The sequence below is a fragment of the Pseudorca crassidens genome, chromosome 14 (genome assembly GCF_039906515.1).
Source record: "Pseudorca crassidens isolate mPseCra1 chromosome 14, mPseCra1.hap1, whole genome shotgun sequence".
In the NCBI taxonomy this organism is placed as follows: domain Eukaryota; kingdom Metazoa; phylum Chordata; class Mammalia; order Artiodactyla; family Delphinidae; genus Pseudorca; species Pseudorca crassidens.
Genome location: NC_090309.1, coordinates 44,707,535 through 44,731,644, shown reverse-complemented (window position 1 = coordinate 44,731,644; position 24,110 = coordinate 44,707,535). Strand labels below are relative to the sequence as shown.

General features: G+C 33.6%; 2 protein-coding genes across 12 annotated transcripts in view; one reads left to right on the top strand and one right to left on the bottom strand.

The window, feature by feature from the left end:
* CCDC85A (coiled-coil domain containing 85A) overlaps nt 1-24,110 on the top strand; it is a 685,546-nt gene that overhangs the window by 7,922 nt on the left and 653,514 nt on the right. For 5 of the 8 annotated variants that reach the window (XR_010934545.1, XR_010934546.1, XR_010934547.1 and 2 more), the window contains exon 2: nt 8,200-8,304. The gene's annotated coding sequence lies outside the window, so the exon portion shown is untranslated. Of the gene's footprint in view, nt 1-8,199; nt 8,305-10,108; nt 10,363-13,765; nt 14,253-14,304; nt 20,069-24,110 lie in introns of those variants that run through there. The other 3 variants (XR_010934549.1, XR_010934551.1, XR_010934550.1) reach the window with 3 other exon arrangements.
* Nucleotides 3,046-24,110, bottom strand: part of PNPT1 (polyribonucleotide nucleotidyltransferase 1) — a 40,131-nt gene continuing 19,066 nt past the window's right edge. For 3 of the 4 annotated variants that reach the window (XM_067705015.1, XM_067705017.1, XM_067705018.1), the window contains 15 exons: nt 19,945-20,015; nt 18,148-18,184; nt 16,169-16,235; nt 15,994-16,083; nt 14,756-14,809; nt 10,357-10,463; nt 9,829-9,900; nt 9,675-9,738; nt 9,189-9,272; nt 8,763-8,846; nt 7,712-7,818; nt 7,568-7,623; nt 6,436-6,514; nt 4,474-4,521; nt 3,046-3,325 (listed from right to left, as the gene is read on the bottom strand). In XM_067705015.1, the coding sequence (XP_067561116.1) occupies nt 3,167-3,325; nt 4,474-4,521; nt 6,436-6,514; nt 7,568-7,623; nt 7,712-7,818; nt 8,763-8,846; nt 9,189-9,272; nt 9,675-9,738; nt 9,829-9,900; nt 10,357-10,463; nt 14,756-14,809; nt 15,994-16,083; nt 16,169-16,235; nt 18,148-18,184; nt 19,945-20,015 (1,179 nt within the window). In that variant the 3' untranslated portion in view covers nt 3,046-3,166. The remainder of the gene's footprint in view (nt 3,326-4,473; nt 4,522-6,435; nt 6,515-7,567; nt 7,624-7,711; nt 7,819-8,762; nt 8,847-9,188; nt 9,273-9,674; nt 9,739-9,828; nt 9,901-10,356; nt 10,464-14,755; nt 14,810-15,993; nt 16,084-16,168; nt 16,236-18,147; nt 18,185-19,944; nt 20,016-24,110) is intronic. The other variant, XM_067705016.1, reaches the window with a different exon arrangement.

Genomic DNA, 24,110 nt, shown 5'->3' with positions numbered 1-24,110 from the left:
TTTAATAAGTCAGACATCTTTCTCTTCAAAACTATTTTGCCCCCTCAGGTTTACTATTCATGTCACAGATCCTACTATCTTCACAATGCTCAGGCTGAAATCCTCAGTCCTAACTGCTTCTTTTTCTTCCAACTACATCCCCTTCTGAGTTAATCTAAGTCTATCCATTTTCTTTTTACATTTGTTTTGCAGTATCTTGGTATTGGCTCAGTCCATTTTTTCTGAACATTCTCCCTTCCCAAGGAGTGAGCCCTTGAGAATTCTCTGACTAGTTGCTTGCACCAAGTTTAGGGTTACCAGATTTAGCAAACAAAAATACAGGATACCCAGTTAAATTTGAATTTCAAATAAACAAGGAATATTTTTTTAAAATATAAGTATATCCCAAATATTGCATGGGCCATAGGACACTGAACATTTGTTTACCTGAAATTCCAGTTTCACTTAGCATTCTGTTGTTTTATCTAGCAATCCTAATCAGGTTTGACACCTTTCTCAAGCTGAGCCTATCGTTTTCTCCTCCAGAAGTTGAACTCAGAGACAAGTAACTTCCTGTGGGATAGCCATCTTTTGTCCCATGATATGAAAATACGTTTGCATAGAAGAAAAAAGCTGTTATATGGAAAGCAGCACAAATGAGAGGCCATGAGACTGTATAGGTAGGGAGAACTGTCTTAGTTCCTGATAACTTGACAGTCCTGGTTCAAGTCCGCCACAGGGAGTGTGACTTGCCTTCTGTGAAATAAATTCATGGCCCTGTGATAAAAATCCCCCGTTGCTTTAGCTTAACTTAGATTGGTTTCTGTCCCTCGATACCAAGACACATTCTCTTTTCCATTTATACTGCCTACCACCCTAGTCTCTGATGAGCCTGGAATTTTGTAAAAGCTTTTTAAACTTTTACACGACTTTGGTATCTTCTGTCTTCTTACAAGTAACCAGGTATATTCTTGCCAGATTAAATGCTTTAAAAATATCACCTTGCACTGGCTATCTCTTGTTTTATATTCTTTAATAAAATTTGCCTTCTAATTCTGGTGAAGAACAGGCACAAGATTAAGGAGTAAAAGACTGTGAAATTGGTTTATAGAAGGGAAAGGCTGCTATATATTCCAGACATACAATACCAATAAAGTTGTTAGTCCCTTTATCTGGAATTTTCTTTTCCAAATAGCTGCACATCTTCTTCCACTTCATTCAGGTCTCTGCTCAAATGTCACCTACTCAGAGATGCTATTCTGGATCATTTCATCTAATATAGTACCTTTTTTTTTTTTTAAATCACTCTATCCCCTTACCCATTTGTTTTTCTTTAAAGAACCTACCACTATCTGAGATGTTGTATACTTATTGTTTCCATCCACTAGAATGTGAGCATTGGAACTTTATCTGTTTTGTTTACTGATGCATCTGCTGTACACATTATAGTACCTGGCACATAGTAAGTGTTGAATAAATGAATGCCATGCTTGGCTGAACTGAAGTGAGAAAGATACTGATGTTAGATCTAGAAATTCAAGATATTCTATAAGAGAAGAAAAAATGTATTAAAAAACTGTAATTTATGGGCAAGGAGACATCAATAACAAAGGTTATAAAGGAAAAAGTCTTTAAGTACCTATATTGCACTAACTACCAAAATGGGAACTCAATTTGATTTGAGTCATTATAATTTAGAGATCTTAGCATATGATAGCCCTCATAGAAAACCTTTTTTGGAAAGCAGGGAAAACTACCAAGATGTGAATGTGAAAAATAAGTCCAGACATAAAGTGTACGCTCTTAATTTAAGTGGAAATGAGACCCTTTTCGTGGTTTGTAGTTAGTGACCTGTATTTTCACTTTGTGGCACTACTGGTCTCTAGAGTTTAAGAACTAGCTTTATTTTTCCATATTATTAGCAGCTGGGAGTTTTTTTGAAAAATAAAACTCAAGAAAAACATAAATTACAATTTTGAAATTCTACCAGTAAGAGTTATGTCTTAAACAGAAGACAAAGTGAGAATAAAATTTTTTTGTCACTATTATAAAATAGAACAATGAAATGTACAAAGCATATAATTTAAATTTAATCTTTCATTTTCAGTTGATCTTCAATAGTTCAGAAAGTATATCAACATTGCCTGTCATGCTATTTTACATACTATACATATACATAATCAATGTTTACTGACTTAAATACCCACATTTAAAAAATCTTTGGTCAGCTACATTTTTAGTATTTTCTGAACTAGTTAGCCCTGAGTCAAGAATTTACAAATATTTTATCAGATTTATAAAAGGAGGAAGATTCTAAATTATGACTTCCACGAACCATTTACTTTTTTTGTGGAATTATAATGTGATATATTAAAAAATGGGAATGAATATCATCTTACAGCTATTACTAATAATTATATCAATAGCCTCTAAACACGGCTGTTTCAAACATTTACTTATTAACTGAAAATCATGATTCCTCCATCCCTTCCACCAAGAACATCCATACATTAGCAACATACACACACAAAATGACCTAGTTCTATATGATGAGTAAATTATTTTTCTGTATTTTCTAAATTTGAAAAATGTATTACCTCATTCTCAACAGGATCCCATTTATAATATTTACTCCACTATGTTTATGGTTTTGTGACCAATTTGAAAGGTGGTATATCATTAAAATTAGATCGAATTAGCTCCCTCAGCTCCTTACTATATCTGGTAACTGTACTAAAGAAATAGGCACTGGTTTTGAATATGGTAAGTTTCAGTTTGTGAAACAGCTGTGGGTAAGTAAAGCTATTATGCAGAGGTAAACCATAAGATGGCTAAGAGTAAACTGTCACTACTGTATAGGAAGAAGAAAAATATGTAGGAAGAAATCCATCATGCAGCAAATGTGACCCATTATTTCTAAATTTTTCAGATATTTCAAAAGTACAAGATTTAAAGGGTAGTCTTTTCTAAGACGTATAAATGACTTACTTTTAGTAATAAATATGTATTGATTTATAATGTAAGTAAGAGTAATATAGGTAATTCGGAATTAAAAAATGGAACACGTAAAGTGAGCATTTTAATATAAATCATTAGAATACATTTATATATAAATCTACACATTAGAAGATACTACTGAAATTTTGCTATACAGAGTATCACTCTAGAATTCTTAAAAAAAAAAAAGTCACTGGGAAGAATTAAATGATGACTGTGGAATAGATTCTCCCATTACAATACTGCTTCTGTCACTTAAAGTTTTGACAACAGTTGTAGCTGGAGACTGGAGCACTTTCCGAGAAAGCCTCATCCTTCCATCAGCTGGATCACGTCCAAAGTATTTCACCTGTGTTAAAAAAACAAATATACTTTAAAAGTTACAGCACATTGACTGATGCCCAAATTATTGGGTTGGCCAAAAAGTTCGTTCGGGGTTTTCCCTGAAATGTTAATTTAAACTTACATGGTCCAAATAAAGCAATGCTTAATATTTTCACTTGTTCACTGAAATCATGGCTCAGTGCTAACTGGAGGTATATGCTAATAAATATAATTTGGTTAAGTAGTGATTATAAAAAAAGAAGAGACAGGGGATTTAGTTGCCCAATTATAATCTTCTGTTAGACTTATCTGTGCCTTATTCTCTCCGGACCAGGTGCCTATACTGGAAGAACAGTGAAAGCCATGGTCTGTGAACCTAGATAAGGGCTTCCTGAGCCTAAGTATGCTACAAACTATATAAGATTATGCTTAGGTCACTCACTGTTAACACTCAAAGGACCATCTATCACACTGGAGGTTATTTGGCTTGAACACAGACATTGAAAGTCAGGGGGAAATGTGGTTGTCTTTTTACATCAGAAGGGACTTAAAAACTATCTTATACAGAGAGATTATGTTTTAGTTCTTATCTTTCTCTAGAGGCTACTTGAACAATGGGACTACAGATTGGGAATAAACCAGAAGTCTTAGTTACTCAGGTCATGGGTATCAGGAACAACTAGAACAGAATGTGGTGCAGCCAAAAAAAAACCAGACTGTCAACCGCTTCTTTCATCTACTCATACAGGACTATTAAAAAGGTAAAAAAAAAAGGTCGATTTTGTTATCAGAATTCTAGAACTGACATCATGGCTTTCATCAAACTCAAGAACTTTTAGCCTCAAGCAGTATAGAAGCAATTAAAGTCTCAACTCCTCAAATACCTTATACCTAATACTCTGCATAGCCATCCCTGACTGGCTCATGTATTTTTAAAAGCTCTAAAGGGGACTACTGTCCTAACTAACCCGTAAGCTCCTTGAAGGAAAGAATTGTATCTAAATCCCTAATGAGTCTGTTTTAAGCAACCCTAAAGTTAAAAAAGAAGCACAGCATATAAATAATATAAATCACAGATGTTGATTTGATTCTTTCAGCTTATTTGATGAAACAAATAATTGAAACTTCAAGTATAATTTACAACTTTAAGGCTAAAAGGTTGAATACAAGTACCTGAATTTCTTGGCCAACTTCTAAACCTAAAGCAGTGGGATGTTTAATCTGAAAGAGAACGTGTTAATCTATTAGTGGTCATGCATAATTACCTACTATCCATGGTAGTACACATTTTTTTCCAAGTGGAAAACAGCTTTATTGGTTTTTCTGATTATAAAATCTGTTAATTATAAAGATTTAAAATAATACAGAAGTATTCAGATGATAGTAAAAATCATCCAAAACCCCTCTGCTTGTAGATAACTAATGGTAACACTCCAATGAGTATCCCTTCAAATAGCTATTTAGTGTGTGTCTTGCATTTATAAAAATGGACCTTACTGAGCTTGTTGTTTTATAGTGTATAGATTTTTATTCAATAATATGTTGAGATCTTTTCATATTAATAAATGAAGCATTATAATTGAATATTCAAATTAAATTATTTGTTTAACCAATCCCCTAAAGATGGTCATTTAATTTATTTTAAATTCCAGTGTTGCAAATGTTAATAATCAGTGAATCTAGGTGAAAGGTATATGGGTGTTCGGTCTATTATTTTTTTCAACTTTTCTGTAGGTTTAAAAAGTTTCAAAAAAAAAAAAGTTTCAAAATACAAAGTTGAGGGAAAATAAACTGCAGTGTTGCAGTGATTATATATTCATATAGTCTATCCTCTCAGAACAAAGTATGAGAGGAACTTTGTGGTGGAACTTCTAGGTCCAAAGGTAATTGTATATTTACCAAACACTCTCCAAAAAGTTTGCCCCACTTTACATTCCTATCAGCAGTGTATGACAGTGTCCATTTTTTCTCTACACTCTTATTTATGCACATTGGGAATTTTCAACTATCTGAAAAGTTGAAAAATGGTAACTTGGCTTTATTTGCGTTTTAAAAAATTGCTGTTGATACTGAATATCTTGGTTAGCTTAAAAAAAACAACAACAAACAGTTTTTCCATGTTCTTTGTTCATTTTCCTATTGATATTCATCTTTCTTACTGACCTACACAAGCCCTTTGTATATGAAGCCTCTGTCATATAAGCAGTTTTTCCCCTAAGTTGCTGCTTGTCTTTCAAACTTACTGTAGTTTTGCCATAATTTAAAAATATCATGGGGTCAAATTTTATCACTTTACTTACATTTTTGGCTTTGATATCATGCTGAGAAAGATTTTCCCAGTCCCAAGATTATTAAATATGCATATTTTCTTCTAGTGTCCTTCCTCAACCCTCACCCCTCCCGATGCCCAGATTTTCTTCTTCTGCCCTCACTGCCTTAAAAAGAAAAGTTTTCTTTTTTATATTTAGCTCCTTGATCCAAATGGGATTTTGGTATAAAAAGAGGAAAGATCCTGTTTTATGATAACTAGCTGTACCAATATGATTTATTGAATAATCTTTGTTTCTTCACTGACTAAAAATGTAACTTCTAGTATGTATTATACTCTTATGTATATAACTGGGTTTATTTCTGGTCTCTATTTTCTGTTGTTTATTTCTGGGCCAGTAATACTGTTTTATCCTGTATTACTTTATAATATTTGGTAAAACAGACCTATTCTTTCTCTGCCCCCATAGTATTCTTGAATGGTTTCATATTGGTTTCATAATGGTCTTCCAAATGTATAGACTACAACAAAGACAAAGAACATCCTAAGAATTATCTTTCCATGATTGACTGGTCAGGAAAATTGGGAAAACAGGGCTGTAACTAGATATTTTTACTAACTGCTATGTGTTAACTCTAGAGGCTATTGTACCTTAAAACACTCAAGAATGTTTTTATTCCATCATGGAAAGAGAAATATTATCTGGTAAACAGTGTAAAACAGCAGTATCTCTGTCTTTTTGGTTTTGTTTTTGTATTTAGGCTAGTAGTGGACAAGATGTACAATCCTCATCAACCTAGGTAATTTCACTATGGTTATTTTAAGGCAGTTTTTAAAATAATCAACTATGCCTTTCTTGTTTTTACCTTTCGTTGATCAAGTTGTGTGTTATGAAGTAGTACTGCAGTCATATTTGGATATAGTTTAACCATTACTCCAGTGTCTCTATGAAAAGGAAATAAGCCTGGTTAGAGCAATAAGTAACTCTATTATCTACTGATAATTAAACTGTGATTATGTTTTCATAGGAGAACAAAGTAAAAAAACACATAAAAACCCCTCTCCAGTACATGTTTTTGTAATTATAAAAAGTATCTAAGAGGGATACTTATTTTTCCAATTGAAAATACACTTTATATTTAAATACTTATAGATCAAAGGACAGAGAAAAGATAAAGGAAAAAATATGCTGGTTAAAGCTTTCGGAATATATATTCTTTTATATTTCTCTTCATAATATTTTCCAAAAAGTTTTGAAATGACACTAAATATTTTAAAATAAGTGTAGAATTATCATCAACCTATTAAGGAGTGATTTAAGGAAGGGGGTTACATAAAATGGCATACTTATTTCATTAAAAAATTTATCTTCCTTTTTTTCTTTAATCTACTAAAATAAACCATCTCATTTCTTAGTTTTCACCTGTGATATTAAACAAATTATCCCATTGCCTTTTATAATTCATTTCAAATAGTTCTGAACATGCATGCTACATCTGATAATTTTTTTTTCTTAAAAAGGGAATTTTCTGACTCAGAAAATGCAATCTTTTTAGCTGCTGAAAAAATGATTTGAGGTTGAAACTGGCATTTAAAAAAAGTGCACTACTTAGGCCTTAAGTAGTACTATCTTTAAAACAGACAAACAAGAAACTACCAAAAAAAAAAAAAAAAAAGAAAAAGGAAATATTGCTAAGTCTATTTGGGGCTTGTTTACTGTTTATTGGGAAGATTAAAATGGTGGGAAATTTGGTTAAAGAAGACAATTCAGTTAGAAGAATATATTAGTATAATTATAATCACAGAACCATGTTAGTGAAAATCTACAAACTGGTGCAGAAAATAAATTTTATGTTAAAAATAAATAATGATTATATGGTAATTGACATATAATCTAAACATCTTACAATTTCAAAGTAAATAATGCAAATGTGAAGTTAACATGAGCTTGTAATATAAATCTTATAAAAACCAGCACAGCATTTTAGTTGATATTACCTGATTTCAGTTATTGTGGCGGTATATACTGCTCCAAATTCTAATTGCTGCTCTTGCTGTAAGTGCAAAATAAGCCGTAAGATTCAAAAAGAGAACAGCAACAAAAAGTAGAAAAAAACTGACTATTAAAAGATCTATTCTTACATCATCTTTGCAGATTTCGGTAATGAAGTCTCTTGCTTCATGCATGGCACTGGGTGTTGGTGCAAATATAGAAAATGTTTCTTCGTCCACCTGACTAATAGTTACTCCTTTAAAAAAAATAATTTTATATATTAAAGTTAACTTGCTCATTCCATTGGAGAATAGTCATAAAAGTAGATGTGAGAGCAGGGGAATGACCTGGAAGTAGCTGGGCAGGGTTGTGCTATGCTTAATCACTGCTTTAGAAATGAAGGGGTTCATTTACCAACAAATACACACTGCACACCTACTATGTATCCAACACTGTGCTAGGCCCTGGGGATACAACAGTGAGCCAATGTCCCTACTTTCTGGGAGCCCACAATCTGGTGGGAGAAAGCATATAAGTTCTTATTTTGGAGAGTTTGGTTTTGCACTCTTAATTATGAGAAGAAACTATACTGGAACCCTTTCCTCACCTTTTCTTCTTTCTCCCTCTTACTCTTTAGAGTGGTGAACAGATGGATGAGGGACAAAATCATGTCTGTTTCTCAATCTTGAGAACTGCCCAAGGTGACTCTACTTCTCGCTCTCCTTCAGTAACCTCAAATCTGGTAAGTACTATGTAACCCAAAGATTGATTCCAGAAAAAAACAAATTGTAAAGCATACTACTTCTACACATACCCTTTAAATAAGAGTCTAAATAAATAAGACTAAGTGAAAAATAGCAGAACTCATAATAAGAAAAATTAAAGCAAAACTCCTCTAAAGTGAAAAAGTAATTTTTCTAAATGTTTGATTTTAAAATGTTGAAGAAAAACTGATGAATTCTAAGTCAGTCTTCTTGAATATAAAGATGATCGTTTGCTAATTTATTATGAGGCATACATAGAAAACTTACAGTAAAGACATGTCAGCGTTACATCCTTTTTTCTTCTCATTGAGATGTCAATGTTATATCTGTCTCTCATTTCTCAAACATATTTTTTGAGAAACACAATAGAGGTGAAATGGCAAACTTACCTGACCTAGCATTAAATAAAAAATCCCAAACGTCATACAACTCTTACCTGTTTCAGCTTGAAGTTTTTTTAAATGATATCCACCTGGTCCAATAAATTTTGCTCGTTTTGATAATGGAACCTGAACAGTTTCTGAAATGTAGTACAGACAAAAATATAAATTATTTAAATATATATATATATACACACATACACACACACACACATATATTTATGAACCTAAAACATGTACTGGTCACTCAAGACTTGGTCTAGACACATGTAAAAATATTTCACCATGAAATATAGAAAAACAATTTGCTATGTGACTAAAAACAATTCTAACATCTAAGAATATCCCCTCAAATTTAAAGTATTTTAACTATAAAAGCATTTGACTTTTTTGTTTTGTGTATGGATTTAAAAAAAATTTTAAATACCAATGTACTTTCATATGTTTACCTTATCATGAAATCAGTAATTTTAATGTATTACCTACAACAGGTCCATTTTCTTTTCTAGATGCTCGAGGTTTTGAAATAGTTTTGTTCATAATCTGTAATATCTCCTTCTTTGCCACTTGAAGAGATAAAAACATAATAAAATTATAACTGTATAAAATAAATGTGATCAGATATAGCAGTATTAGTTTTATGAAGTAGGATCCAAACTCTTTAGCTTAATAATCAAAGTTCTTTACATCCCAATTACCTTAACAATTCTACTTGTATTCCCTTCTCCAGTCCTATCTCGGGGAGTCCTTTTGTAAAAACTGAATTTTCACTGGTTTTCCACATTCATGATTAGTCATGTACCCAGTAACTTAATACTTCTTGATCTAGGTTGTTACATTAAATTTCATTTTCTAAAGCAGTATTTTATAATAAGCCTATTTTTAATAATAAGCCTAACGGGAATTATAGTTCCCATTAACACAAAGACAATGAAAAAAGGAGAATCAGGCACACTGGCTTGGCTTACCTGAGGCTTGCTGAATGGCCTCCATTACAATTTTTATTGGTATTCCAGGTAATTTAATGTCAGCCTAATATGGAAAAGCCGAAAATTTATGTAAATATTGATTTATGACCTTATTTAAATATTTTAAAGTGAAACAAAATGGGTTTTAAAATACCTGTAATGCAGTTATTCCCTTAGTAGTGCCGGCTATCTTGAAATCCATGTCACCATGGTAATCTTCAATCCCCTTAAAGAATTTAAGAAATTATGATATAATTTTAAACAAAAGTGAAATTCACCCATAGTCACTGTAGAGGAATTTTTAAAAATAGCTTTATAAGTAAACCATGTCCTTTAGGATTATATACAAAAAAATACCTGTATATTAACTACTGCTTTCAATTTGTGGCTTTTTAAGTTATAAATATTTCATTAGAAAATCACTTTATTTTCAGATCATGTTCCCCCCCATAAATGCATAAGGATTAATTTATGATCATCCTAAAGTGAGCCATTATGGATACTTATACTGTAATATTTATTTTTAACTCACATTCTATAAAATCCAAGGCAAATATGCAGAAGAGGAAAGTAAGAACAAGGACTTCTATTTCTCCAGCACTAGCATTCTTCTAAGCACACTATGCTTGTAAAGTGTGTATAATCTTCACCATTAAATATCTGAAAATGTGAATATACTTGCCAGAATATCTGTCAGCAAACGATAATCTTCTATTTCACCCTTGTCAGGATTGTTTTTGGTGACCAATCCTATTGCCACACCTGCGACAGCAGATGAAATTGGAACTCCTATAATTGAGAAAGAGAACTTGTGTGCAGTGTGTACATCTGCCTAACATAGGTTATTCATCTTATTTTGACATTGGATGGTGTTCTAAATTGACAGTTACCAAAACTAAGTTAGAGTACAGGTCTTAATAAATCATATGACTATCTCCTTTCCTCTTTAACATATAATAAAAGCTCCTTAACATAATTCTAATTTTGTTCTCAACAAAAACCTCTCTAATAATAGCAAACTTAACTCTTAAAGTAATCCATTTCTTTGCCCTTTGCTTTTGGTGCCTTATTTTTTTTTTTTTTTGAAAAGTAATCATGTATTTGTTAAATCGTTCCAGCCTGAGCCCTTTAGTCCACCTTCCCGTGACAGACACTATTAGATTTTTTGTATATCCTCCCATAAGATTATACTGAGGGAGTAAAAATGTGAGTGTAATCTTTTCTTTACTTTACCTTATTCTTTTGAATGGCTGCAGAGTACTCCCTGTATGTGTTTATAAGCTATACAGTAGAAGTGGGGTTACTGAGTCAAAGGGTGTGTGAATTTGTTATAGTGTCAAACTGTCTTCCACAGTGTGTAGCATTTTATACTTTTACCAGCAGTATATGAGGGTACCTGCTATTCTATATTCTTGTTAATTTTTGTCAAATCTTTTGACCTTTGCCATCTGAATGATAAAGATGGCAGCTTATTGTTTTTAACTTGATTTCTGTTTGAGTGAAGTTGAACTTTTTTTCATGTTTTTAAACCATTTATTTCTTTTTCTGTGAACTGCCTATTCATGGCCTTCAACCATTTTTTTACGTGGTTGTTAGTCTTTTTCTTATTGATTTGTAAAAGCTCTTTTAATATGGACAGATCTTTGTTAAATATATAGAATATTATGGTAAATAAAATATAAATATGAAATGTAATATAAAATATTATTTTCTAGTTTGTTGACTTTATTGTAATTTTTTTTTTTCTGTAGAGGATTTTATATGCAATCATGGTTCCTGGATTTTGCTTAGAAAGTTTGTTTTTTTTTCTGGCTGTGCCCTGTGGCTTGTGGGATCTTAGCTTCCTGACCAGGGATTGAACCCCAGGCCACTGTAGTGAAAGCACTGAGTCCTAACCACTGGACTTCGGGGGAATTCCCTAGAAAGGTTTTCTCTGTTCAAGATTTTCATAAAATCTTCCTTTTTTAATTAAAAAAAAAAGTTTAAAGTTTTGATCACTTGGAACTTATTTGGTATAAAAGAGTGTGACAGAGACCTCATTTCATATTCTCTAAGCAATCTCACATATGCCCAGTTTTAACTGTCACCTACAACGTTGATGACTTACAAATCTATCCCTCCTGCCTAGTTCTCTTTGCTAAACCCTGGATCTGTATAGCCCATCTGCCTATTGGACATCTCCAGCTAAATGTCCCCAACACATCTTAAATATATATATACAATTATATTCGAAATTTAATCACCCCCAATAAATCCCTTCTCTCCTGCATTCCCTGTCTTGTTTGAAAGCAATAAGACACTCATACTAGAATCAACACGTCTTTCCTCATTTCCTATACACTATCAAGTCACAAAGATCTGATTAGTTTATCCTCTAAATTAAAAAAAAAAATTGTCCTGGATTCTGAAATATCCATTTCGACTCCTTTATTCCAAGTCCACATTATTTCTTGCCCTGGCAGCAGTTTCCCTGTCCAGTTTTTTAGATTTTAGTAACCCCACCCGCACCCCAGCTCCTGTTCTCTCCCACCACATCCCCTAGGGCTCTCATGTAAGCTAGGAAAAACTACCCCCAAAAGAAAAAAAGCAGATTCGCATCATGCCACTCTTCTCCATAAAATCCTTCAAATTCCCTATTACCTGCTTCCAGGAATTTTTTATTTAAGTTCTGTGGTCAAAAAAGTTTGGGAAATAGTACATATCCTGCTCCTAGAGATTCAATATTCACATTAACATTTTTAAGTTTATTTAAACCATATTAAACACACTTGCTTAACCCTGTGCAAACCTACTTTAGAACTCATTTTTTTTCCACAGTATACAATAATCAACATCCTGTTGTACTCTATTTTATGGAATACTGAGTTGGGAGATACTAGCTTTAAAAGTTCAAACTCCTTAATGTAATAATGATCTTTGAAATCTGGTCCCAGTTTATTACATCATCACTTCTTTCAAATACATTTCAGGAACACACTATACTGTTTCATAACTTTGCGTATGTTGTTCCTTTCACATGAAATACGGGCCCTGCTGATAATATGCCTGGTCAACAACCACTCAACCTTTAAACCCAGATGAAATGTCACTGTCTCTATGAAGCCAATTATGTTCAACCTAGTTCTTCATCCATATTGTACATATTTGTATTATCTCTTTGATATGTTAGTATCTTTATCTTTGTTTTTGTTCCTGAAAATTTTTTAAAAACTGGGTACCATTTGTATCCCTGGAGCATAGACAGTGTCTGATGTAGGACATGGCAAGCACTCGTGTTTGAATCAAATACCATTTGTTGGCTCTTCTCACAGAATTTGACATTTATTCTTGTCAAATTTTTTTTCTATTTGGCTCCATATTTTTTTATCTTGTCAACATTTTTTTTTAGAGATTAAAAACTGTCATTTAACATATCAGTCACATACTCCTTTTTATCAGTATCCTTTTTATTGGAAGGCCAGTGTCCTTAGTCAAGTCAATAACAAAAAACATTGAAGGGGACAGGGTTTAGGATGGAGCAGCTTCAAGTATTCTACTTGAGACCCCTCTCCAACCTACCCATCAGATTATCCAGTCCTGGCTGCTCATCCTTCAACCAGTTATAAATGGTATACTTATTACCCGTTCGCAATTTCCGCATCATTTACTGCCAAGGTCATTAACTGCCAAGGTGAACTCTAGACACACTGCACAAGCAGCACCCTCCCTCTCTACTCTAAACCTAGTAATATTTTCAAAAACAGAAAATGAGTTTACTATGGCATGACTTATTTTAAATGAGTCTCTTCTGGTTCTTTTCTTAAAATACTTATACACTGTTCTTTTACCATTTAAGAGTCTTACCAAGGGTCACTGTCAAGTTCACTGGGTTATACTTTACAGAAAATACATTTCTTATTTTTCAAAGTAAGAATTCTTTGTGTCGTTGGTATACTAATCTCCATGATTTCTCCAATACTGCCAAATTGGTTCAGTTATCTTATGATGAAGTTCTCATCATTACTTAGGATGGGTTTTTGTCTAGACCTAACGATCTGAATTCATTTAAAGCAGTTAAAGACTCTCTTATGATCTTTTATTTTATCTTTCAGTTCACCTTTTTCAGGATTTGTTCTGTGTTTTCCAATACGAGATTATAAGAGTGATGAATGCAACCTCCATGAGGACAGGAACTTCGTTTTGTTTACCACTGTGTCCCAAGAGCTTAGATCAGTGCTTGGCACAGAGGTAGCATACAATAAAGATTTGTTGAATGAATGCATGAAGGTGAAAATAGAAATGGTATTTTACCAGCTACCTTAAATATCAGATTATGTTTTCCTTCCACTGAACACAACTAGAAAAGTGCCTTTAATTGGCTTTAGCTTTTTTGCTTTGGCTTAAGTTTTAATCTTTTTAGAAATGGTATTATACATTTATACCATTCTTTCATTTCATCCTTGGTTATGTTATCCTTTCTATCCTTCTGTTTTTCTGTACTGTAAATGTATGAACTTATAGGGAACTCTTTGTGTGGCCTCTTGAGTGTCTTTAGTTTCCTTTTCTCTTCTTGAATAGCATCATTGGTGACTGGCAGATACTGTTTTCAGAGTCTCTTAACATGTTGCCTCTTTCCCTTTTGGTGTTTCAGATCCAGAGATTATACTGAATCACTTGCAGTCTTCCTTCTTATCCTGAAGTTCTGTGTACTCTTCTGTGAGTGGCATTGTTCTTTTCAGGGCTTGCATAAATCAACTGAAAGACTACATAGTTACTTTCCTTTATGGGTCCTAATACTCCTGCTTGCTAATCCAAACTTCCTTAGTGAATGGAATCAATTGCACAGTTCTCAGAAAGCCTGCGGGGTCACCAAGTAAATAATTTCAGTGTATTGCTTTTAGCCAAGAATAAGAATTCCAGCAGATACCTGTATAGTTGAAGCTGTACTTTGTAACTATCTTCCTTCTGGCCAGGTTTGGTAATCTGTAATCTGACTTCTTCAAGTCTTACTAAAATTCAATTTAAAAAAATCCTGTATTTTATACTAATCAAGTATATGTATGTAAATAAGCTTTGGTAGTTTTGAGTCATAACTCTTTTACCTGCATCCATTAAAGCTAAACTTCCACCACATGCAGATGCCATAGAAGATGATCCTATACAAAGAAAGAAATAAAAATACTTGCTTTAATACTGATTTTTGTTAAATGTAGAATATTGCTACTACTGGTTATTTCCTTACAAATACTCATTTATAATTTAAATATTCAATATTCTTTCCTTCCTTCTTTTTAAAAGCATTTAAGGCAACCTTTCCTAAACCACAAACTGCAGAGCTGCACAGTCCAATATGATAGCCATTAGCAACATGTGGCCACTAAATTTAAATTATTTGAAATAAATTCAGTCCCTCAGCTGGACAGCACAGAGAGGGAGAATTTCTGTCACTACAGAAAGTTCTACTGGATAGCAGTGCTAGAGATTCTGATTCTAAGAAACCTACCAGAAAAAACAGCATGCCTCTTCTGTTGCTTAATGAGAAGGCAGTTAAAGATACCGGGCTATAGCTCTCTCACTGGACCATTAGCTATAGCCTAGTCACACCCAGTAGAGAACAGAAAGTCTCTAGTTTAAATTCTGACCTTTGGTGTTTTTTTAAAAATATCTATGAACATCTGATCTATGTCTGCTACATGTTTGAGAACCACATGCTCTTTCTGCCTTTAATGATTATATCACCTTTCCTTGATCTGTGGACTGATTTTTAATTTAAATTTGACTTTTTGGGAATTCCCTGGCATTCCAGAGATTAGGACTCCGTGCTCTCTCACTGCCGAGGGCCTGGGATCAATCCCTGGTTGGGGAACTAAAATCCCACAAGCCGCACAGCCCTGCCAGAAAAAAAAAAAAAAAAAAGAATTTCCTTTGAAACAAAAAATAAATTTGACCTTTTAGCCCAGTCTCTCTCTGTGATATCTACTTATATCTGTGATATATGACAGGTATTCCCTGCTTAATGGCTCACTATATATTTTTCCCTTCCTCTCTCCAAGCTGGCCTTGCTCTGTGGCTTGTTTATAAAAATAAAACAAATAACCCAAACTGGATCTATTGTAAAAGACACATAAAGAGAAATATTTGTTTTATATTATATTGTTTTCAAAAGAGCTCATTAGTGAAGAACAGAGATTCAGATAAGTATATGATTAAACACATTTTTCTCTTGCAGTGGGTTGGGTACTGTAGTAATAATTGTAATGTAACATTATTTATGAAAAGCTAAAACTATAACAGGGAGTCTGTTCTTTTTGACTAGGAAAAATATATTTCAAAACCATACCATTTGACTCTAGTACTTCAGATGTGACTCTTATGGTGAAAGGAAAATCTTTAGGAATAACAGGATACAAAGCTCTCTCGGCAAGCGCACCTAAATCAGAATAGAAAATAATAAGCAAAAAAAATATGCTAAGTCTCTGTAAGAATACCATGTACATATACAGATTTGTACTTACCGTGCCCAAGTTCTCTTCTATTTACACCAGTGACTTTGCCAATTTCATTAGTTGCGTAGGGAGGAAACTTAAAAACAAAAACCACGTACATATACAAATGACATGGAAAGATATCCCATATACATAATAAGTTACAAAACAGTAGAATCTCATTTTTGTTAATAAAAAAGTACATTCATATACACACAGAAAATGTCTGGACATCTAAAACATATACCAAATTGCTAAAAGTACCTATTTCTAGTGTTTATGTGACCTGCGGTGGGAAATGGATGGTTATGGGGATTTACACCACAAATTTCTATAATGTTTAAATTGTTAACAATAACAAAATACTTTACTTTTGTAATACAAGAAATGTACGTATTTTTAAAAAATGCATATTGAGGAAACAGATCTTTTTCAATAAGGGTTTTACCTTAGCCAGGGGTTGCAAACCATTTTATTTGATCAATATATCGTCTTAAAAGAATGTGAACTAGTTGCAGTCATTTAAAAAATTGAGAAATTTCCCATAAAATCTGGAATATTTTTAAAAAGGAGAGATGGAACATGAATCTGATAAAGCCTCTGGATCTAGCAGTCAATTTGCAGGAGACAGAAACAGAGAGGAACGTGCTGAACTGCACCATGAGTGCAATCAGCAGCACCCAGACTGTGGGGAGCACTACAGGTCAGATGGCTCTGCGGCCTCAACAGGGAGACTGTAAAGAAAAGAATGTGATAGAGGAGAGACCTATAGATTAAAAGAGACAAAGAGATACCAAATTTTAAAAAAAATGGACCAGACTATACTATAGTACCTAGGGATGTGCAATAAAAATCCAAGGAAGTGATTACTATAAAACTTAGGAGAGTAGTTATTTTCAGGGGAAGAAGGGTATTAAGACTGGGATGAAAAACATGGAGGAGCTTCTGGGGTGACTGGCAACATTCTATACTGTGACTTGGGTGGTGGTTACAAGGGTGTCTGTCTTATAAAAACCCATTAAGTCATCCTTTGTTTTATATGGTTTTCAGTATCTGTATTTTATGATAAAAAGGTTTTTAAAAAATGGGACAATACAGCAATAACGGCCCATATCTTTCTCTTGCCCCCGCTCTCACCTCTTTCCCTAATAATCAGCTAGAGCTGCATTTTTCACAGGTGCCCTTTTTTAAAGATTGCCATGTGCTCTTCAGCTCTTGACAAAGGATGTGCCTTATCAATTACTATTCCTCTGTGGCTTCTGTAGCATGTTTATATCCAAAACAGGATATTGGGACTTAAAACCTGTGAGAATCTCCAGGTTTATGGATATTCTCTAGCGTATTTTTTTTAACATGAAATGTTCTCTATTAACTATAGCAGATTCAACAAAACTGAGATGTTGGGATTCTGGGCAATCAACAATGGCCACTCAAAAGACCTGCTATGTTACACTAGCCCCCCAGCATGTATGCTTCAAATACTAAAACTAAAGTGCTATATGGTTGTGTTGTATCTGGTCCCTTAGGATTACTTTTGAATAAAGTCAATCCCAAACTCAATTATATGTAATGATTTCATATAAAGTAGTTTAACATTAAATACCTCAGTTCTTTTACTACTAATCAAATGAGTAAAAATATGAACATTTAAATGAACTAAAGGGAGATGGTGATTTGTCAGTTGAGGTATTTGAAAAGCCCCACTTGTCTGAAACACATGTGAACAGTTACAACTCTTTCTTGACCAATACAGTACTCTCTACTATACTTTAACTTTTATGTATGACTCAGACAGAAAGCTGTTGGTTGGAAAGGTACTACTTGTCTCTCTAAATCGCTTCTGTAAGCAATAAAGTAACAGTGATAGACATATGATAAAACTAGCATAGTAAAATGTTAATGGTAGAACCTAGGTAGTAGATATACTGGTATCTACTGTAAAATTCTTTCAACTTTGCTGTATTCTGGAAATCTTTCATAATAAAATGTTGGGGAAAAATTCATCTTACCTCATAGTGAAGCATGAAATTTTTATCTTTTATCCCACTGCAAACAAAAAGCATAATATTAAAAAAAATCACACAGATACAGGTTTATTCAATAAACAACTAAAAAAGATGTAAGGGAGATTTAAGAAACAATTGGTTATTAAGGAGAGTTGGTCTGAAATTGAATACCAGAAGAATTAGAAGGATGAATGTCAGAAACAGTATTTTTTTCTGGGGCTTCTGAATGAATTCTACACAGATTTAAGAAAACAATTTTGCTTAAAATAAAGCACTTAGATATCCAGATTTGAATACTAAGACAACAGATGCATTTTAAAGCATTAATACATAGTGAGAATCCTAAATATAAACACATTACTTAAATCTCAGAGTTATGATCTTCCTCCCAGTCAAACATGTGAAATGAAGATCAGTAACTGAAATGATATAGCTGAGAGCAATCAGGAGATCTGACAAGCAAAGATTTTTTTCAGGGTTTGAAAAGAGAACTGTTATGACTGAATCTAGAATAATGGGGAGAATAAGCATGAGAAGGAACAAAATTTCTGGAAGCAGGAAACCAGATTTATTTTTAACTGAGGAAAAGACAAGCATATACAGGTTCTTGGCACAAACAGTGTCCCCTTTGAGTGGGATTACAAAAGGCACCTCTTGTACAGAGGATTTAGAAAGTCCTGGGCTAGGGCTGAATCTGCACAACCATAAATTACAGCCTTGGGGAAAGAAATTCAAAAACCAGACACCTTCAGAAGACTAAAGGAATCATAGGTTTAGGGGCTAGAGAGGAGGCGAGGGATCATTAGCCCGGTACCTGCACTTTACAAGATGAGGAAACCAAAGACCAGCGTGGTTCAGTGATGTGTATGCCCTTATAGACTTAGGACTAGAACACAGAGAGGTATGCTGGCCAAACCCACTGCACACTCTTATGAAGCTGTGTTGCCTCTTAGAAGGAGTCAAAATGAAGAAGGATAGGGCAACCATGTTTTGGTCTAGATGGGAATTTAAAATACAAAAGTTTAAGAGCTCCCCCACCACAAAGAATTATGATTATGATGAACATACAAGTCTTATACATACACCTGTTATTTTTATTAGGTACATGAAAAACAATTAGTGATGCTATCCTGAAGATACTGGGGATTATCATCATCAGTTGGGCAGAAGGAAGAGGGAGGCAGAGTCCTTTGGTCTTCTGAGACCCTTAATAAAGGAAAGGGAAGCAACCCTGTTAGGCACTGAGGAAGATCTGTGGCTGTGAGTTCCAGAACTCTGATGCATAAATGCTGGTGGGGACTGTAATATAGATTCTCATCATCTAAAATTGATCAACGTGATTTTACTGCTGACTTTTTAGGAACAGTGGAGGAAAACCAAGTTTTTTTTTTTTTTTTAACACAAATTCAAATGTGCTTTGGGATTAGATAAGGTTTTTTCTTTCAACAACTTCCAGATTCTTTTTGGGAACTGGGATTCTTGCTTATTATTTATTTGCTCTGTTGTTTACAATATTCAACAGAAAAACCTATCCATTCAAGATTACCCAGGAAATCTGTCCAGAGGAATGGTTTTAGAGATAATAAACTAAATGTACCCATATTAAAAAGAATTAAATGCTTTACCAAAACTTGTTCTAACAAATGAGTTAGGAGACAAATACAGCACAAAAAAACCCTTGAAATCACTATTATGTAAATAGAAAAATGAAGTACAGAGATACAGGTTTTAAGAATAATGAATAATAATATACCACATGAATTATATATTGTAACATCATAACCCAAAAACATAACTTACTTTATAGCTGTTATAATTCGGTCTGATTTAATGCTGGATTCTAATGAATCAAATGTAACAGTACATAGCACCTAAAAAAGAAGAAATAAAATTCCTCAGGCTTACAACTACTGAGCCTGTGCGTCTGGAGCCTGTGCTCCGCAACAAGAGAGGCTGTGATAGTGAGAGGCCTGCGCACCGCGATGAAGAGTGGGCCCCACTTGCCACAACTAGAGAAAGCCCTCGCACAGAAACGAAGACCCAACACAGCAAAAATAAATAAATAAATAAACTCCTACCCCCAACATCTTCTTTAAAAAAAAAAAAAAATTCCTCAGGCTTTAATTTACTAACAACGAAGATGAAAACTAAAAACATTTGAAGAACCCACTTAGCTTTTAAAGAAATGAGATAAGTACATTCTATTCAAAGCTTGCCAAAGTACAGTAAACATTTATTCATTCCATAAACATTAGAAATTATATTACTTACACATTATAAATATTATGTGTAAATCTCAATAATCCAGAAGTCTAATATCACATAGACTACATATGTAAAGCACTAGGGAGTGCTGGGGGAGGAGGACAGGAAGAGGAATATTTTAAAACCTGACCCTAAACGAATCCTCAATAAGGTTCAGCCAATAAAACTAACTGCTTAAAATTGGGGGAGAAAAAAAATAAGGTTAATCTAAGAAGACTGTAGGGACATAACATAATCCAAAGACTCTACAATGTATCATTCACAACATCCAGGATACAACCTACAAGAAAAAAAACAACAGGAAATGGGGCCCATTCTCAAGAGAAAAGAAAATGAATAGAGACTGACCCTGGGCTGATTCAGATGTTGGATTAACAGACAAGGATTTTCAATAGCTATCATAATTATATTCAAGGACATAAAAAAGAACCAACAGAAATTCTAGAACTGAAAAATAAATCATAATGGAAAGAAGATGGCAAGAGTCAGTGAACATGAAGATGGATTAGAAGAAATTGCCCACTCTACAGAACGAGGGAGGGAAAAAAGAACATAGCCTCCAGGACCTGTGGGACAATATCAAAAGGACTAAATATATGTACTTGCAACCCCAGAATGAGAGAAAAGAGAGAATAAGATAGAAAAAAATTTGAAGAAATTACAGCTGAAATTTCTCAAGTTTGATGAAAGATACAAATTTATAGGTTTAAAGCTCAAGAAACTCTTAGTAGGACAAATAAAAGAAAACCACACTTTTCATAGTCATACTGCTGAAACCAAAGACAGAAAATCTTGAAAGCACCCAGTTGAAAACAAAAAATAACATACAGGGAACAATGATTTGAATGAGCCCTGATTTCTCATCAGAAAAAAAAGGAGAACAAAAAACCGTAGACCATTTCTTTAAGTTCTGAAAGAAGAAAGCATCAACCCAGAATCTATATTCTGGCAAAAGATTCTTTGTAAAAAGATAAAGACATTTTCAGATAAATGAAAAATAAGAATTTGTTATCAGAACATCCATAGGACAATACTAAATGAAGTCCTGTCAGATTGAAGCAAAATAATACTAAATGGAAACGTGGATCTTCAGGAAGAAATAAAAAAGCATCAGAAATGGTAAATATGTGGGTCAATATAAAAGACTATCTTTTCCCTCTTCTTTAAGTATGTAACTGTTTAAAATAAATGTTATAATGTTGCCTTGTGAAGTTACAATACATGTAGATGTAACTCATAAGACAACTACAGTATAAAGGATGGAAGGAGGGGCAAATGGACCTAAGTGGTTGCAAACTTTACTCATTTTGTGTGAAGTGAAAAAAACTAACTGTAAACAGACTGTGAAAAGAATGTATACTGTATTCTCTGTAGTAACCAGTGTAAAATAACACAGAGGTATAGCTAAAAAGCAAACAAATTCAAATGGAGATCTAAAAAATATTCAATTAATCTAAAAAGGCAGAAAGAATAGAAAAACAAAACACAGAGGGGCTAAACAAAAACAAATAATAAAATGAGACTAAACTCAAAAAATTAAATTGAACATTAATGGACTAAACACTCTAGTTAAAAGACAGATTGTCAGAAGGGCTAACAAAAGTATACAAAATTTAATAGAGTTATTTTTTAAAATTTTTATTAAAAGCCATAAAAGAAAACCCAAATCAAAGGAGCGGTACACTATATTTATTGTAAAGACTGTGATTGAAATTGTAAAAATATCATTTTTTACTCATTCCGTAAATTTAGTGCAAAACCAGTCTAAATCGTATTGGATAGAAAGATTTTTTTCAGAACTTGATGTGATACTAAAATTTAAATGAAAGAACAAATGTAACAGAAGAGCTAAGACAATTTGGGGTGGGAAGAGAAGGAAGAATAAAAAGGGATTTGCCCCTCAGATTTTAAAATATATCCCAAAACTATAATAATTAAAACAGTCTGACACTGGCCCAGGTTAACTCACAGAACAATGGAAGAGAGTATAGTTCAAACATGTATTTGTAAACTTTGAATATGATAAGGTAACATTACAAATCAATGGGAAAAAAATGAATTTTTAGTAAACAGTGTTGCAAAATTGGCTCACTCTGGAGAGTTCTACTTAATACCTTGTATAGGAATAAACTCCAAGATAGATTAATAGTCTAAATTTAATAGCTAAAACTAGAAAGTTAATAGAAGAAGTAGGTGCATAATTTTGTGACTTTGGGGTAAGGGAGGATTTCTTTAAAGACCTCAAAAGTAAAGATTTCGGGTTCACTGTAGACATATACAGGCATACCTCATTTTACTGCATTTCACTTTATTGTGTTTAACTTTTTAATTATTTGCAGATAATGCCTTTTTTACAAATTGAAGGTTTGTGGCAACCTTGTGTCAAGCAGGTCTATCAGCACCGTTTTTCCAACAGCATTTGCTCATTTTGTGTCTTTGTGTCGCATTGTGATAATTCTCAAAATTTTCAAAACCTCACCAGCAAAAAGATTATGACTTGCTGAAGGTTCAGATGATGGTTAGCATTTTTTAGCAATAAAGTATTTTTAAATTAAGGTTTGTCCATTATTTTCTTAGATGTAATGTTATTGCCCACTTAATAGACTACAGTATAGTATAAAACAAAAATTTTATATGCACTGGGAAATCAAAAAATTTGTGTGATTTGCTTTATTGTGATAGTCACTTTATTGCAGTGGTTTGGAACTGAACTTGCAGTATCTCCAAGATATGCTTATAGTAGGCTACCACAAGCAAAGTTAAAAGACATATGGCAAAGAGGGAGATGATACATACAAATTATGTTTACTGAAAAGGATTAATATTTAAAACACGTAAGAACTCAGTGAAAAACAGCAGGAAGGGCTTCCCTGGTGGCGCAGTGGTTGAGAGTCTGCCTGCCGATGCAGGGGACACGGGTTCGTGCCCCAGTCCGGGAAGATTCCACATGCCGCAGAGCGGCTGGGCCCGTGAGCCATGGCCACTGAGTCTGCGCGTCCGGAGCCTGTGCTCCACAATGGGAGAGGCCACAACAGTGAGAGGCCCACGTACAGAAAAAAAAAAAAAAAAACCAGCAGGAAAAAGACAGTAAACCATATTAAAAAAAAGAAAAAACAAATTTGTCAAAGGATATGAGCAGATAATTCACAAAAGAGCAAATCTTAACTAGGGCTACCACTCTGCTCAACTCTAGGGACACTATCTTTGTGAAAAGAGTGCCCTGGAGGTATGCAGCCCCCCAGGGTATGGTTTATACAGTTATCATGTTAACTGGCTAGAGAAGTTCATTCCTTATCAGGAAACACAAATGAAAGCAATGACACACCACTTTGTACCCATTAGATGGGCAAACTTAGTGATTAACATAATTAAAATAAAGCATAATACCATACATGAAACAATGCATACACATATGTGTTAAATATAAGGGAATAGGTAAAGGAAAAGAATAGGACTAAGGTTCAGGCTAAATGGAGAAAAAAAGTGAGGGCCTGGCCATAGACCAACAATGCTAATATGTCATAAACTGAGGAGTATGAGTGACTTAATTTTGTGTACTTAAGATTAAAAGAAAAATGTAATAAAAATACTAGATAATTCTAGAAAACGCAAACTAATTTACAGTGACAAAAGCAGATCAGTAGTTGCCTAAGGAAAGGGAGGGGAGCAGGAAGAAGAGACTATAGTGAGGCATGAGGAAA